This window comes from Artibeus jamaicensis, unplaced genomic scaffold, assembly GCF_021234435.1.
Source record: "Artibeus jamaicensis isolate MK-2021 breed Jamaican fruit bat unplaced genomic scaffold, CSHL_Jam_final contig_447, whole genome shotgun sequence".
In the NCBI taxonomy this organism is placed as follows: Eukaryota; Metazoa; Chordata; class Mammalia; order Chiroptera; family Phyllostomidae; genus Artibeus; species Artibeus jamaicensis.
The window spans coordinates 2,810,311-2,828,121 of record NW_026521834.1 but is presented as its reverse complement, the minus strand read 5'-3'; the positions used below and the strand labels follow the sequence as shown (position 1 = coordinate 2,828,121).

The window sequence follows — 17,811 nt, the reverse complement described above, 5'->3', positions numbered from 1 at the left end:
ACACAGATTTGCCTTATATCCTGGGACCCTAAATATGCATTATTAACATCCTCCACCAGAGTGTTGCATTTGTTAACAACTGATAAAACTATACTGACATATCACTATCACTCAAAGTCCACCATTTACATTAGGGTTCACTCTTGGTGTTTTATATTCTATGATTTTAAATAAATGTCATGTATCCATTATTACAGTACTACACAGAAAAGTTTCACTTCTCTAAACATCCTCTGTGCTCTCCCCATTCATCCTTCCCTCCACTCTAACCCACTAAAACTACTGATTTTATTAATGTCTCCAGTTTTTGCCTTTTGTCTCAAGTCCCCAGAATGTACTTGAGTTGAAATCATCCAGTATGTATCATTTCCAGATTTCCCTTTCACTGAGTATTACAAATTTAAAGTTCCTCAAAGTCTTTTCAAGGCTTAATAGCTCATATACTTTTAATGAATAATATTATATTCTCTGGATATACCACTGTTCATTCATTTATTTATTGAAGGGTACCTTCTTTGCTTCTAAATGTTGGCAATTATAAATGAATCTGCTATAAATATCTATGTACAGGTTATTGCATAGACCAAAGTTTTCAACTTCTTGGGATACATACCAAGAATGCAATTGTTGGACCATATGATAACAGTATGTTTGGCCTTATAATAATACAATCAATTTTTATATACTAATTTTGTTTTCAGTAATCTTTCCACTAGTTTTAGTAGTTTCTTGTGCATATCTTTGGATTTTTTACATACATGATCATGTCATATACAAACAGTTTGTTCTTTTTTGATCCTATGACTTTTATTCCTTATTTTGCCTTACTGTGCTGACTAGAACATCCATAATAATGCTGAGAAGTAGAGAGTGAACACTTTCATTTTCTTTCCATTTTTAAGAGGAAGCATTCAATATGTCACTGTTAAGCATGAAGTTAACTTTAGATACCTTTTATAAAATAAGAAAATTCCTTTCTAGTTTTAAAGGTTTTTTTGCCTGTATGTTAAAAAAAAACTTTTTTGTTATGGTTTGTGTAGCTCAGTGGATTGAGTGCCGGCCTATGAACTAAATAAAGGTCACCTGTTCGATTCCTAGTCAGGGCACATGCCTGGGTTATGGGCTGGGTCCTCAGTTAGGGGGTGTATGAGAGACAACCACACACTGATGTTTCCCTCCTTCTTTTTCTGTTTCCCTTCCCCTCTAAAAAACCAATCAATCAATCAATCAAGCCTAAAACACGCACGCATGCGCACCCCCCCAAAGAAACCTTTTCTTTTTTTTAATTGTTATTTTTTTAATTGATTATGCTGTTACAGTTGTTCTATTCCCCCCTTCATTCCCGTCCACCCTACCCCCATCCCCACCATTACCCCCCTTTAGTTTATGACCATGTGTCTCAAGTCCTTTAGATTCTATATTTCCCATGCTATTCTTGCCCCCCCATCTATTTTCTTTCTGTCTATGCTTATTTTCTGTACCTTCTCCCCCCATCTCCTCTTCCCACTCCCCTGTTGCTAACACTCCTTGAGATCTTCATTTCTATGTTTCCACTCCTGATCTAGCTGTCCTTTTAGTTTGCTTTCGTTTTAGGTGTGGTTGTTAATAACTGTGAGTTTGTTGTCCTTTCACTGTTCATGTTTCTTTAACTTTTTCTTAGATAAGTCCCTTTAACATTTCATATAATAAGGGCTTGGTGATGATGAACTCCTTGAATTTGATCTTATCTGAGAAGCACCTTATCTGTCCTTCCATTCTAAATGAAAGTTTTGCTGGATAGAGCAATCTTGGTTGTAGGTCTTTGGATTTCATGACTTGGAATACCTCTTTCCAGCTCCTTCTTGCCTGGAAGGTCTCTTTTGAGAATTCTGCTGACAGTCTGATGGGGACTCCTTTGTAGGTGACTGTCCCCTTAGCTCTTGCTGCTTCTAGGATTCTCTCCTTCCTTTTAATCTTGGCTAATGTAATTATGATGTGCCTTGGTGTGTTCCTTCTTGGGTCCAACTTCTTGGGGACTCTCTGAGCTTCCTGGATTTCCTGGAAGTCTATTTCCTTTGCCAAATTGGGGAAATTTTCCTTTATTATTTGTGCAAATAAGTTTTCCACTGGTGGCTGTTCCTTTCCCCTTTCTGGTACCCCTATAATTCGGATATTGGAGCGTTTAAAGATGTCCTGGAGGTTCCTAAGACTCTCCTCATTTCTTTGAATTCTTGCTTCCTGACTCTTTTCTGTTTGGCCATTATTTGCTTTCTTCTGGTCCACTCCATTGATTTGAGTCCCAGTTTCCTTTTCATTGCTATTGGTTTCCTGTGCAATTCCATTCATTTCAATTAGTTTTGCCTTCATATGTTTGTCTAATTTGTGGCTATAATCAACCAGTTCTGTGAGGATCCTGATGACCAGTGTTTTAAACTGTGTGTCTGAGAGTTTTGCTATTTCTTCATCACTTAGATTTATAGGCTCTGGGGCTTTGAGATCTTCTTGAGCCATTTTTGGTTTCCTCGTGCCGTTTAAGTGTGAGGAGCGGAGCCTTGGACTCCCAGGTTGCTGGGTTGTGAGGCTGTATGTGGGGGCGTGGTCAGAGAGGGGAAATGGCGGCGCCCTCTACTGCTGCTTGCCGCGGGGGGACGCCGGCCCCGGTCGAACCGCCCACTCCCTCGCCTGTCTGCTCGCGCACAAATAGGCGATCCCAGACAACACGCAGCACCGCTTCCCCGCTGTCTCCTCCACGGTCGCTCGCCTGGTGGCTCGCTTGGTCGCTCACTAGGTCCAACCCTGCGCCTGGATTCCGCGCCTGAGCCCGTCTGACCGAGTCCTCCTGTGCAATCCCACTCCATCAGCCACTGGTTTCGCCCCTTACCGGTCAGGCTGCAGAATTTGTTGTTAACGGACTTCCGAAAAGTTCAATTTTCCGTGTTCTGGCTGTGTTTTGTGTTGCTAATATTTAGTTGTCCCTAAACTTGGTTTTGTGAGAAGGCACGGCACATCCACCTATACCTCCATCTTGGCGGAAGTCCACCAGAAACCTTTTCTATTAGTTGATTTGTTTCCCCTGATTTCTTTGTCAGGTCTTGTATCACGGTTATACTTGCCTCATAAAATAAGTTGGTAAGTGTTTTCCCTTATTTTCTGAAAGTGTTTAAGATTGGTGTTAGTTCTTTTTCAATTAAGTAATAGAATTCACAAGGACAGCCTTTTAGTTCTAGAATTTTTAGGTGAAGAATTTGGTAAGGAATTCAATTTATTTAAATAATATAGCCTACTCAGATGTTTTTTCCTTTTTCAAGATTTTATTTATTTACTCTTAAGAGAGAGGGGAAGGGAGGAAGAGAGGTGAGAAACATTAATGTATAAGGGACACATTGATTGGTTGCCTTTCCCATGCCCGAAACCTAGGGCCTGGCCTGCAACACAGGCATGGTCCCAACTGGGAATCAGACAATCTTTTGGTTTCCAGGCTGGTGCTCAATCCACTGAGCCAAACCAGCCAGGGCTTTTATTTCATCTTACATCAGTTTTAAGTAACATTTTCAGAGGAACTTCTCCACTGTATTGTTAAATGTCCTGGCATAAAGTTATTCAGAACATTTCCTTATTAGCCTCTTAATGGCAGTAGCACCTATTGCATGGATATTAGTAATTTGTGTAATCTTTTACTTTTCTCTTGATTGGTATAGCTAGAGATCATGAATTTTGTTGCTCTTTTCAAAGCTCTGCTTAATATTTTATTGATTACTATTCTTTACCATTTCATTCTACTTTTACCTCAGTTTAATAGAAATGAGTGGGGTGGCTTTGGTGTTCTGACACTGAGTATGTGAATATAATAAGTCAGTGGGAAGGGGTATTCACTCTGTGTTAAGTACAAAATAAGTATCATTTAATCCTCACAACTCAGCCCAAAAGAAGACTAAATATATACATTAAAATGCTGACCACACATATATCAAATTATGACAGAACTATTTGTTGAACAGATCATGCTTTTCCTCACTGAACCATTGTGGCACTCATAAAAAACCAGGTGACCATAAATTCAAGGGTGCGATACACATTTTGATAAATTAGTATATCATAAAATACATTTTGTAATGATAATGAAAACTGAGTTTGTGAAACATTTAAAAATAAATATTACTTTCCATTAATTGAATGTTACCTCATCACTGGTAAGATGAATTCTTAAAAAATATATTTTATTGATTATGCTATTACAGTTGTCACATTTTCCCCCCTTCATTCCCCTCCACCCCAGACACCCTCTCCCACCCACATTCCCCTTTAGCTCATGTCCATTTGTCAAGTTCTTTAGCTTCTTCATTTCCCATACTATTCTTGCCCTCTCCGATCTATTTTCTACCTACCATCTATGCTACTTATTCTCTGTATCTTCCCCCCCTCCCACTCAGCTGTTCATAACCCTCCATATGATCTCCATTTCTATGGTTCTCCTCCTGTGCTAGTAGTTTGCTTAGTCTGTTTTTGTTTTAGGTGTGCTTGTTAATAATTGTGAGTTTGACATTATTTTACTGTATGTGTTTTTTTATCATCTTTTCCTTAGATAAGTCCCTTTAACATTCATAAAATAAGGGCTTGATGATGGACTCCTTTAATTTGACCTTATCTGAGAAGCACTTTATCTGCCCTTACATTCTAAATGAAAGCTTTGCTGGACAGAGCAATCTTGAATGGAGGTCCTTGCCTTTCATGACTTGGAATACTTCTTTCCAGCCCCTTCTTGCCTGTAAGGTGTCTTTTGAGAAATCAACTGACAGTCTGATGAGAACTCCTTTGTAGGTTACTAGCTCCTTATCTCTTGCTGCTTCTAGGATTCTCTCCTTCATTTTAATCTTGGCTAATGTAATGATGGCTTGGTGTGTTCCTTCTTGGGTCCAACTTCTTTGGGATTCTCTGAACTTCCTGGAAGTCTATTTCCTTTGCCAGATTGGGGAAGTTCTCCTTTATTATTTGTTTAAATAACTTTTCCACTTGTTGCTCTTCCTGTTCCCCTTCTGGTACCCCTATAATTTGGATGTTGGAATGTTTAAAGATGTCCTGGCGGTTCCTAAGCCTCTCCTCATTTTTTAAAATTCTTGTTTCTTCATTCTTTTGAGTTTGGTTGTTTCTTTCTTCTTTCTGGTCCACTCCACTGATTTGTCCCAATTTTCTTCCCATCACTATTGGTTCCCTGTGCATTTTCCTTCATTTCACTTAGTGTAGCCTTCATTTTTTCATCTAATTTGTGACCAAATTCAACCAATTCTGTGAGCATCCTGATCACCACTGCTTTGAATTGTGCACCAGATAGGTTGTCTGTCTCTTCATCACTTAGTCGTATTTTTTCTGGAGTTTTGATCTACTCTTATATTTGAGCCATTTATTTGTCTTGGTGCTCCTGTTACGTAGTAAGGGGCAGGGCCTTAGGTGTTCATCACGGCAACCCATGTTGATGGGCTGTGACACAGTATGTGGGAGAAGGATCCGAGAGTGAACAATGGCGCTTGCTCCACTCTCTACTGGATTTCAGTCCCTTCCGCTGCTTCCCCCAAGCAAACTGGGCTTCTTGCGTGCTGATTCCCATGTGGGTGGGCTTGTGTACATTCTAGGACCCTGTGGGTCGCTCCAATGAACTCTCTATGAGGCTGGGAGTGTCTCTTGGCACCTCAACCCCCACAGGTGTTTTTCATCGGTGTTTTGCGGCTTTATTTCCCTGCACTGGGACCCTGGGTTGCTCAGTCTGTCTCGCTCCCCAGTTTCGCATGGTTAATGTGCGTGCAAATGTGGGACCGTCAGTCAGCCAGCCACCTTGCGTGCAGTGCCTTTATTCACAATCCCTGCCTTACTAGGTCTTCCAGCCACCACCTGTACACCCAGGGTCAGCCTGCTGCCATCTTGAGCACCAGGATGCCTTAAGTGCTCAGTGCCACCGCTTTTTTTGCCCTGACCCCTCTCTGCTCGGCCACCCCACTCCACCCCACCTACCGGTCTGGATGAATGTGTCTATTTTAACTCCCTGGTTGTTTTGACTTCCATACAGTTCAATTTTCTGTCAGTTCTGGTTGTTATTTTCTTTCTGAATTGTTGTTGTCCTTATTTTGGTTGTGCTAGGAAGCATCTACCTATGCCTTCATCTTGGCCGGAAGTCCAGATGTGTTTAGTTTTGTTTATACAATTAGTATAGCAAACATAGAGATAAACATAGGTCTGTGGACTCAGAGTCATACACTTTGTTTACATGATATTGGAAGTGATGTGTTGAAACAATTCAGGGGCCACTCTCCCTATCCTATTGTAAAGAATTATTTGAAAAACACAATAGCGCTTTCCAGAAAAATAATTATATCCTCTAACAGTCTAATTTAAAGTCTTGTTTCACAGGAAAAAAGAGCCATTATTTGGATACTTTTTACCATGATTTATCACTTTGTAAAACACTGGGTACAAATTAGTCTTAGTGAGAGATAAAGTGAGAATGCAGGGATAAAAACCTTTAAGTAAGGAATTTACATTCTGGATCTCTTAACCACTATTCATGCCAGAGACATGACCGAAATATTCATCTATCATTAATTCCCTCCGTCTCCCTGGGAATTAACTGACTCCTACATCCCATTAAATAGTTAGAGCTTCATTCATGATCTAAGCCAATTTCCTAAACAAGACAAAACCAGTAAGACCAAAATGGGTATGTTTTCCTTTAACAGGATTTTAAATTACTTCTTAATTTCAAATTCTATTTATTATTAGCAGGTTTTAGAAAATAGCTAAATCTGCTAAGAATCTGCTTCCACTGATATGATCTCATAACAAAAACAAAATCAAACTTTTGGCAATGCTCCTACAGAATATAAAACTTAACACTTATCTTCATTAAGTGAACAGTAGCATAGTTAACTGAGAATTAAGTCTTATAACTCTATGTTGTCATTATACCATTGTCCAGTCACACAATACACAGTAACTAATCTTTATTGCAAAACTCATGTAAACTTGCTGCTTCAAATATCCTCCTGGAGCTGGGCCCTCTAGAGAGAAAAAGGGGATTAGCAAATCATAACCCAGAGAAGAGCTCCAGAGTCATGGTTGGTTGAAGAGAACACTACAAAGCATAGGACATACTGCCCAAGTAAGTTGTTCTTGAGAAAAAACTGTCATCTATATTCAGAAATTTAATATAATTTCTCCTCCTTTTCTTTCATTTGTCATACAAATAGTTGATAAACTTCTGTTACGTATTACACACTGGGAAATCAAAGGAGAATAAGAAAGACAAATGATCCTGTACTCATGGAGCTTATAATATAATGTAGGAGACAGATAACAGATATAGTAATTATAGATTAAAACAAGGTCCTGTGATGTAAAATAAAGGGAGGGACCTTCTTTGGTGGGACAATCAGGAAAAACAAACAATTTTAAAGAAAATGATATTTAGGCTGATAATGACATTAAGCTCATCCTTAAAGGATACGAGGAAATCACTCATGAGAAGAGCCTGAAGAAGAGATTTTCAGGAAAAGGGAATGATAAGCATAACAATCGATCTTCTTGGTGGAAAAGAGCTTGCTTTGTTCTACAATTTGAAAGACGATCAGCATGACATAACACAGCTAATAAGGAAAAGACAGGAAGAGAAATATAGGGAGCAATGTGTAGTGAGGGGCCAGGTCATTCTTAAAAGTCAGAATAAGGGGTTTGTAGTTTACTCCAATGGTCAGCCACTGAATGTTTAAGCCACTGAACAGTTTGATCTCTTTAAGTTATAAAATCATTTCTCTTTATAACTCTGTGGAGAGTGGATTAGAAGGGAACAAGAATAGAAGTCAACAGATCTGACAGAAGGCTACTGCATAATGCAGTAGCCCAATCAAAAGGTAATACTGATGTATTTGGACCTAAGTGATAGCAATGGAATTTCAAAAGAGTAGGAAGTATTTCAAGGATGGAAATAATAAAACTTGGAGATGGACTGGAGTCCATCGAAAACAGAAGAATTTAGAATGACTTCTAGGTACTTTTTACTTACCTGATAAGCTTCACAGTAGGATTCTAGAAGGTACTATTACCAGAATATGAAGCAAAGTCTTGACATTTTCTCCCCCCACCCCTCGAAAAAGAAAGATAAATCTTGCTCAATTTTCAAGCAGATAAATGATCAGGAGAAACAGCAGGACTTCTTACTTTGATTATTACATATCCATAAATCATCTTACTTCATTTGGACATAGAAAACATTTTAAATTGAACTGATGAATAGTGGGGCTTTCTACAGATAAAGTTGTTTATTGAAACTCCAGTGAGTAAGATTTATGCCTCTTTTGACTCCTAGATAGCAGAGAGTTTGCAGAATCCTTCACAGTTAAGTATACATTAAATGGTAAAGAAATGAGCTTAACCACACTGCAGATACATAACAATGAGAACACAAAAGCATTTCACCCAAACTCAAGAAATATCGTTTTTTCTCAGCAACACATTGTGTATACCGATACTCACCAACATGAATGGGGGCTGGGAATAACCCATATTCATGCTCTCCTGGAGAGTATTCCAGCTTCTCTTTCTTTAATTGCATCAATCGGCTCTTTGGGCTATGATTAAAAAAAACACACACATACAGTCAGAGTTAGTAACATTTTCTCCTGTGGTCATATTTAGAAAAAAGATTATTCTATCAGGAGCATTAAAAAAAAAAGATTTTATTTATTTATTTTTAGAGAGAAGAGAAGAGAGGGAGGGAGAGGGAGAGAAACATTAATGTGTGAGAGAATCACTAGTTACCTCTTTCATGCCCCCAATAAGGGACCTGGCCCACAACATAGACATGTGCCCTGACTGGGAATTGAACTGGCTACCCTTTTGGTTCGCGGACTAGCACTCAATCCACTGAGCCACACCATCTAGGGCCAATTTAACTCTTAAATGACTGTTTTTTTAGGGGATAGATACTAAATACTTTCATAGGAAGAGGCTTGTCAGCATTCTCCAACACTTTTCCTGAAAAACTCTCAATTTCATATCTGACCATGGTTACCTTGTATTTTGTTAACAATTTAAAGTTTATAAATTAATTTATAATTTATAAACTTCACAGGATTATTATTAATCCTGTGAAGTAGGGAAGAGGAAATGTGAAAACAGATGCTCTATGAGATTAGGTGACTTGCCTTAATTTTATTAACTGGTAAGAAGATTCAAAATGAAAACCTTGGTTTCTTGCTCAGCTCCTATATAATTACTATTCTTTTTAGAAGATGGTGGAGGAGTACATGGAAGCCACACTAACCTACTTTCAGGACCAATCTCAAATTATAATTAAATCGTGGAGAAATCACTTAGAACAAACAAGTGAACAAGAATGAGAGAGAAGCCTTATACCTTCTACACTCAAACTATGTTAAAAGTTTACCAGAAGCTGCTGAGTCACATCAAGGGCTTGCTCCCACACCTTATAAAATAGGGAATGAGGGGACTTCTGGCAGGTTCCAGATTTAATGCTCACATTACCATTGTTAACAGCTATCCTGTCTGTCAAACACACAATATGAGAAGACTCTGCAAATCAAAAAGAGTTTCTTTAGGTTAACTAAATTTAAGTAATATTTGCCCTAGCCTGTGTGGCTCAGTTTGGTGGTGCGCTGTCACATAAATGGAAGGTCTGTGGGTTTGATTTCCAATAAGGGCGTATGCCTAGGTTGCAGGTACAAGAGGCAAGCAATCAATGTTAATAACATGGATGTTTCTCTTCAAGTCTCCCTTCTTTAACCTCTCTCTAGAATCAATGAGCATGTCCTCAGGTGAGAATAAGAAAATATTTAAAAAAATTTTTGTAATATTTTATTTTTGTGATATTTTATTAATGTGAATATGTTCTAGCTACTGTGTACTTTTAAAGTTGGAGAAAAGTGTATTAATGTTCCTATACTAGGTTGGAACAACTACCAAAACTTCATCCTCTTTATCAAGAATGATATTTTTCCCTGGGTTTGATTACCATTGTGTTGGTGATTATCATAACACACATTTTATTGGATGTGTTAGAAGGGTCTGAAGAATTGTTAGTGCCTTCAATTTCTATAATATGCCTTCATTCTCTGAGTTAACTTTTGGTTATATTTTATGAATGATTTAAAAATTATCCCATTTCCATTCATATAATGTTATTAGCAATTATAATACATTAACCAAAGCCATTTACTCTTATCACCTAAAGGTGGTTTCTGATTTTTTAAAAAGATTTTATTTACTTATTTTAGAGAGATGGGGAAGGGAGAGAGAAAAAGAGGGAGTGAAACATCAATGTATGGTTGCCTCTAGCATACCCCATACTGGCAATATGGCCTGCAACCCAGGCATGTGCCCTGACTGTGATTTTTAACATACAATTGCCTAAAAGCCACAGCTATAAGCAAAAACTGAGAGTGCTAGAAGAAACATTAATATGGCCTTAGTAAATAACTGCAGCAGTTATTTTTGACTAGTGATACTACATGAAATAGATTTATGGGTATAGATTTCCCTGTATTAGCTAACAGCCTCACCTCAGGCAGACACCTGTCAGACTGTAAAAATGGGACAAAGTTATAATTTTCAAGACATTTTAAGCCAGAAAACAAATGATTTTGTGAAAGTAGATTGCTTAACTAAAGAGCAGTAAATAAAAAATTAGCTGACTGATTTAACTGTGGTAATTGTGCTTTTAATAAATGTATGATAAAGACCTTTTTTTAATCTTAATCTTTCTATAATTCCTCAAGTTAAAAGGCTATACCTATACAAACTGAAATAAAACACCTTTAACTGGAATATTATTCCAAATGTCTTAACTTTGGAAAAAATATCTCATCTAAGTTTTTATTATAGATTATAAGCCCACATGAAAACTTAATACAATTTCTGTTAAAAAAAAAAAAAAAAAGATACACATTAGTCCTAGCTGATGTGGCTCAGGGGATTGAACACTGAACTGCGAACCAAAGGGCTGCCGGTTCAATTCCCAGTCAGGGCACATGCCTACGCTGCGGGCCAGGTATCCAGTAAGGGGCGATCAAGTGGAAACCACACATTGATGTTTCTCTCCCTCTCCCTCCCTTCCCTTCCCTAAAAATAAATAAATAAAATCTTATTAAAAAAAAAAAAAAAGACACACAGTAGTTGGCCTACCTAGAAAATTATTCAGAGTATTATATACAATGTAAAGTGCTTTTTATGTTCTTGTTTAGAGAAACAGGCCAGTTTTTTCATTCACTTTTGATATCTGTGGTCACCAAATGTTTGGAGGTTTACCCACCCCTGCCCCCAAGCAATTCTCTGTGACACCATCTGGGTGTCCTACAATTTAACTCAATTCTAAAACTATCTGTACATAGTGTCAGATCCTAGGATGAGGGCTTAATCCCACAAGAGCATCCCTACTCTACTTCAGATACCAATCACAAGCAGTATGTCCCCAGGTTACCCATAACATGTTGAATTTGGCTAAAAATCAGAGGTTCCTAAGATCCCCTCCCTCAAGTTTGATTAATTGCTAGGGTAGCTCACAAAACTTAAGGGAAACACTTACTTATGTTTACCAGTTTATTAAAGGATATGATAAGGATACAGATGAACATCCAGATTAAAGAGCTATGTAAAGCAAGGTATGAGGGAAGAGGCATGGAGCTTGCATGTCTTCCCTGGGTATGTCATTCTCCCCATACTTCTAACTGTTCACCAACCTGGAATCTCTTTGAACCCTGGATTACTGGGATTTTCTGAAGGATTCCTCATGTAGGAATGACCAATTATTAACTCCATCCTCTTTGGAAAATGGGGAGTTGGGTTGAAAATTCCAAGTTTCTAATTAGGGCCTGATCCTTTTGGTGACTAGCCCTGACCCAGGATCCGACTCAAAGTCACCTCATTAAAACAAAAGGTGCTCCTAATATTCCTACCACTTAGGAATTTCTAAGGATTTTAGGAGTCCTGTGACAGAAACGGGTTCAAAGACAAATAGTAGAATAAGAGGGCTCTGGCCAGACCCCGCTACCTCACCTTCCACCCACCACAGGGCCTGAAGCCCCGCTGCAGAGACCACACCCACCACTGTGACCAAGACATGTGAAGCAGAACCTCCACTTCAACAAGAACTTGGCTTTTAACCTGGAACAGAGGCAACAATGGAATATTCATGAATTGTCACCCTGCTTCATCAGTCAGGGTATCTGGTTTCTTAGAGTAATTAAAAATTTTGAGCATCTGAATTCTGACTTTGACAGGTATCAGGTATCCTCAGTTAATGGATCTTCAAAATAAAAATGACAAGCTCTTGTATAGAGTGCTAATGTCTGACATTGAGAAATTCATGCTTAGTGTTTATACCCCCACTGTGGATCTGGCTAGACAGCTATATAGTTTAGCATTTCAGAAGCCAAGAGGACTATTTATTAGTATCCATGATAAAGGGCATATTGCTTCAACTTTTTACTGCATAGCCAGAAAGTACCATCAAGGCTACTGTGGTGACCAACAGAGAGCATATTCTTGGCTTGGGAGACTTTGGCTGTAATGGAATGGACATCCCTATGGGTAAGCTGGTTCTGTATATAGCTTGTAAGGGATGAATCCTCAAGAATGTATGCCTGTCACTCTAGATGTGAAAAGATTAAATGAAGAGTTAAAGATCCATTGTACATTGGATGATGGCAGAGAAGAGTGAGAGGTCCTGAATATGATGGTTTTTAGGATGAATTCATGGAGCTAGTTTCTTCCAAGTATGCCATGAATTGTGTTATTCGATTTGAAGATTTCACCAATATAAATGCATTTTGTCTTCTCAACAAGTATCAAAACCAGTACTGCATGTTCAATGATGTTACTCAAGGAACAGCATCTGTTGTAGCTGCAGGTGTCCTTGCAAGACAAGAACATAACCAAGAAAAAACTGTCTGGTCAACAATACTATTTCACAGAGCTGGTGAGGCTGCCTCAGGGATTGTATACCTGACTGATACGGCCATGAAAAAACAAGATTTACCAAAGAAGAAAGCTATGAAAATGATATGGTTGGCTGGCTCAAATGGACTGATAGTTAAGAATAATTTGCTCATGAACGTGAAGAAATGAATCACCTGAAAGATATTGTTAAAAAAATAACACCAACCCTAGATGATGTGGCTTAGTGGACTGAGCACTGGCCTGGGAACCAAAAGGTTGCTAGTTCGATTCTATGTCAGGGCACATGCTTGGGTTGTAGGCCAGATCCCCAGTTTGGGCATGAAAGAGGTAACTAATGATTCTCTCACACATTAATATTTCTCTCCTTCTCCCTCCCTCTTTTCTCTAAAAATAAAAATTAAAAAACACTAAATAAATAGAATCTTTAAAAAAAGAATCTGAAACTTTATGGAAGGATATTGCTTTTTGGCAAATATCATACTACACAATTTTGCTTCATTTACTTTCTGGTTATTTATGGCTTCCATTATATTTTGCCCAAGTTCTCTTTAAAAGCTATTGCACCTGTTACTGAGAAACTCATTATTTTTATATAGGGAACTACGGGGAAGATCAAAATCAGCAATACACTGATACAATTAAAATTAAAAAAATAAAGAGATGCCCCTAGTGTTCTTGTCACTTAGAATACTTTAGGAACTTTGTATGAGGAAGTAGGGGCAGAAAGCAATACAATGTATATTTTCTATTATCTCACAGTTCTTAAACTTTTTATGACCATGTAGTAGTTAATTCTGGAGGCTCAATAATATATATTACTGGATAAACCAAACTGGAAACCATAAAGAACGTCATTTCATTTTGAATGACAAGATCACTAATATGCAAAAGAAGTACATTTCACAAATGTAAATGGTAACTGTAAAGTCTTCTTAGCTGGACTGCTATCTGTTCTATGGCTTTAAAATCCTATAATAAAGGGAGTAAGTAATGTCACTTCTTAGCAGGTCAGGAATACTGACAAATCTGGGGAGTTTAGAGAAAGGGGATTCCAACACAGTTACTAGTGTTCCAATGTGAAACTTGGAGGTAAGTTGGAAGGCTTTGGGTTCCTGGTGTTCATAGGTGAATTGATAAGGGCAATACTATACTTTTGACACATAAAAATAAGTTAAAACTTTTATAAATGCTTCTAAGCAAAACCTGATTTTGAGACCTTTCTTCTTGTTGTATTAATAAAACACAAGACCTCTGGGTATTCATTAATATTGTATATTAAATATATATAAACAAAACCAGTCAAATAAATATCAAATTTAATGATACTGAATTAGAAAATCACTAAAAAATTTGTGGAGTAAATTTTCACTTAGAGGTAAAGGGAACTACAAAGAGGGACTGTGAAAATGGAACTCGACACCTAGCATGGCAGCCATTATGGATAAATTGGTGACTAACAATTCTCTCCCTAACTTTGCAATGCTATTATACAAAGAGATGTGATGTTATAATCTTTGTGAATATAATCATGTGAGAAAAACTGTTTTTCCCACCTAGAACAGACAAATGTAAACTTGGTATTCTCGTGTGTGTGTGTGTGTGTGTGTGTGTTTGTGTCTGTTTCACTGAAACTGACTTATTATATTTTTCATATGAAGAGTACTTCTTTCAAAGCCTGAAATTGCTTGCAAAACTTCTGGAATTTCCTATGTATATATTTTTTTGTTGCTAGTCTTTTTTTAAAAAATAAACTTCATTAAAATTAAGTTCATTTTTATTATTGGTTGATTACAGAAATGACTCATAAGATTAAGTTCTAAATACTAGGGAATTAGCTAGATAATGTTTATAGTAAGTGGGTGAGAAACAACTTGGGAATAACCCACAGATTAGAACATGTACTAAAATTTCAAGTCACTTTGGTGACAAAAGCAGTTTCCCAAGTGTAGTTGAAATTAAAAATGCAAATGAAATCCTATCCCTAGTAACCTATATTTATTTTCAGCTAATAGCCACTAAAATCGTGACAATTCTACAATCTTTGTTATGGCAGCCAAAGGCAAAAATGGAAAAACATTACAACACAAAATAAAGTCAGGCAGAGAGAGTTTTCATCAAAGAAAAATCTTTAAAGACCTAAAAATTCAAAAGAAATACTTGTCATAATGCCATTCATTTACAAACCTTGCTACCTATGTTAACAGTCAAAAACTATGAGGCCCTGCCTGGTGTAGCTCAATGAATTGAGCGCGAGCCTGAGAACCAGAATATCGCAGTTCGATTCCTAGTCAGGGCACATGCCTAGGTTGCAGGTCAGTTCCCGGCAGGGGACACACAAGAGGCAACCATAAATTGATATTTCTCTCCCTCTCTCCTTCCCTTCCCCTCTAAAGATAAATAAAATCTTAAAAAAAAAGATATATAAACTATGAAATAAGAGACAATGAATGATATGTTATAGGAGTAGTGAAAGAAAAAAATTACTGTATTTTTTCAGACCATAACATGCACCTAGGTTTTAGAGGAGGAAAACAGAAAAAAAATTTTGAAGCAATAAATGTGGTAAAATATTTAATAACATAAATAATATTTCACCAATGTAAATGTAAACAGAACTCAAAAAGCAGCATTAACAACCATCGTTCCTTCAAAATTTGGGGCGGGGGAAGCGTATCTTATAGTCCGAAAAATATGGTAGTTGGATTTATAGGTGACCTTAAGAAATGAAATTTTTTTTTTGTAATTCCTTTTACCTTGATTCAGAAGAAAAAGAAATTTAGCACAGATCTTTTAATATATACAAAAATCAACTTCAAATAGAATAAAAAGTTGAACATAAGATCTGAAACCATAAAACTCTTAGAGGAAAACATAGAGGGTAAAGCTCCTTGACATTCGTCTTGGTGATGATGTTTTCTGTTTGATACCAGAAGCAAAAAAAGCAAAAATAAACAGTGGGACAACATCAGACTAAAAAGCTTCTACAAAGCAAAGGAAACCATCAAGAAAATGAAAGAGTAAACTACGGAATGGGAGGAAAAATATGCAAATCATATCTGATAAAGGTTTAATAACCAAAATAACTCATATAACTTGATAAGACAGATAGACAATTTGATTAAAAAATGGGCAAAGGATCTTAATGGACATCTTTCCAAGGAAGAGATACAGAATGTCAACCAGTATATAAAATGGTGCTCCACATCTCTATCACTGGGTAAATGCAATTCAAAACCACAATGAGATATAGCACCTCACATCTGTTAGAATGGCTATCATCAAAAAGACAAGAAATAACAAGGGTTGGTGAGGTGGAGAAGAGGGAGTTTTTGTGCACTACTGGTGGAAATGTAAAGTGGTGTATACACTGTAGAGATGGGCTTGGTGGGGTAGCGCAGTTGGTTAGAGTGTCATCCCAATATGCCAAGGTTGTGAGTTTCATCTCTGGTCAAAGCACATACAAAAATCAACCAATGAGTGCATGGATAAGTGAAATGATAAATTGATGTTTTTTTCTCTCTCAAGATAAAAAATAAATCAATAAAATTAAAAAAAAAAAGAAACCTCATGGAGGTTTCTCAAAAAAATAAATAAAACTACCATACGATCTAACAATTCCACTTCTCAGAACTTATTCGAAGAAAAGAAAAACACTAACTCAAAACGGTATCTGCACATCCCTGTTCATTATTTACAACAAATAAGACGTGGAAATAACCTATGTTGACAATATAGGTTGTTGTCAATAAATGGATGGATAAGGAAGATACGGTGTATATATATAAACAAAATGTTTAGCCATAAAAGTAGAAGGAAATCCAGTTTGACATGAAGAACCTCGAGGGCATTATACTAAGTGAGATAAATGAGACAGAAAAAGACAAATACTGCTTGAGCTCACATATAAACAAAAAACAAAACAAAAAACCCCAAACACCCCCCCACACACAAAAACAACAAAAAACCTAACTCATAGGTACAGAGAATAGGTTGGTGGTTATCAGAGGGAGGTGCTGGGGGCCAGTGAAATGAGTGAGGTGGTCAAAAGGTACAAACTTCCAGTTATAAATATTTCCTGGGAGTGTAATATATAGCATAGTAACTATTGGTTAATAATACTGTATAACATATTTGAAAGTTGCTAACAGAGTGGATCTTAAATGTTCTCACCACAACAGAATAGTACTATGTGTAACATGCCCAAATTTATAATTTATATAACCAGTAAGTGATACAACTAAGATTTGACACTGGTTCTATAACCACAGTTTAATCCATTTCTGAATCACTTGAACTTAGCCTCTTTCTCCCTAGAAAATCTCTTCATTGTTTCCATTAGCTGTTTTTAAAATACTATTATTATAACTACCCTGCTGAAGATGTTAACATTTCTCTCAAAACATATTATCAATCACTACTACTTTCTATAACATTGGTTTTACTCATATTATATTGTTTAGATTAACAGAAACTTAAATTTTAGCATAATCAAGTATCTGTAAGAAAAGATGGTCCAGAATAACACTAATAAGTTAAGATCATACCAAGGTTAAAATACTTATGCATACAACCTATAGACAACAGGAACATAGAAGCCTTTAATATTCTTTCATGTACAACAGGACATGGCAGTATTTTTGTGAGAATGGAAAATTTAGAACAAGTTATAAAAAGCATGTATTTGCTATAATGCCATCTTTCCTTAACTGTCGAATCAAAAACATTTTATCTTACAATTTAAAACTGTTGAAGAGCAGTTAGATAAAATAAAAAGTTAAGATCATTTTTTCAGATTACGAAATAAACTTTACCGACCCTGATATTTTCCAAAGTATGTACATTTAAAAAACGAGGGAAAAGGGGAGGAAATTTCAG

At 36.9% G+C, this 17,811-nt stretch overlaps 1 protein-coding gene and 1 pseudogene across 4 annotated transcripts in view; one reads left to right on the top strand and one right to left on the bottom strand.

The window, feature by feature from the left end:
• Nucleotides 1-17,811, bottom strand: part of ASH1L (ASH1 like histone lysine methyltransferase) — a 188,771-nt gene that overhangs the window by 53,009 nt on the left and 117,951 nt on the right. For all 4 annotated transcript variants that reach the window (XM_053666283.1, XM_037132526.2, XM_053666284.1 and 1 more), the window contains one exon: nucleotides 8,497-8,591. In XM_053666283.1, coding sequence (XP_053522258.1) covers nucleotides 8,497-8,591 — 95 coding nt within the window. The remainder of the gene's footprint in view (nucleotides 1-8,496; nucleotides 8,592-17,811) is intronic.
• LOC119039749 (NADP-dependent malic enzyme-like) lies at nucleotides 11,605-13,160 on the top strand (annotated as a pseudogene).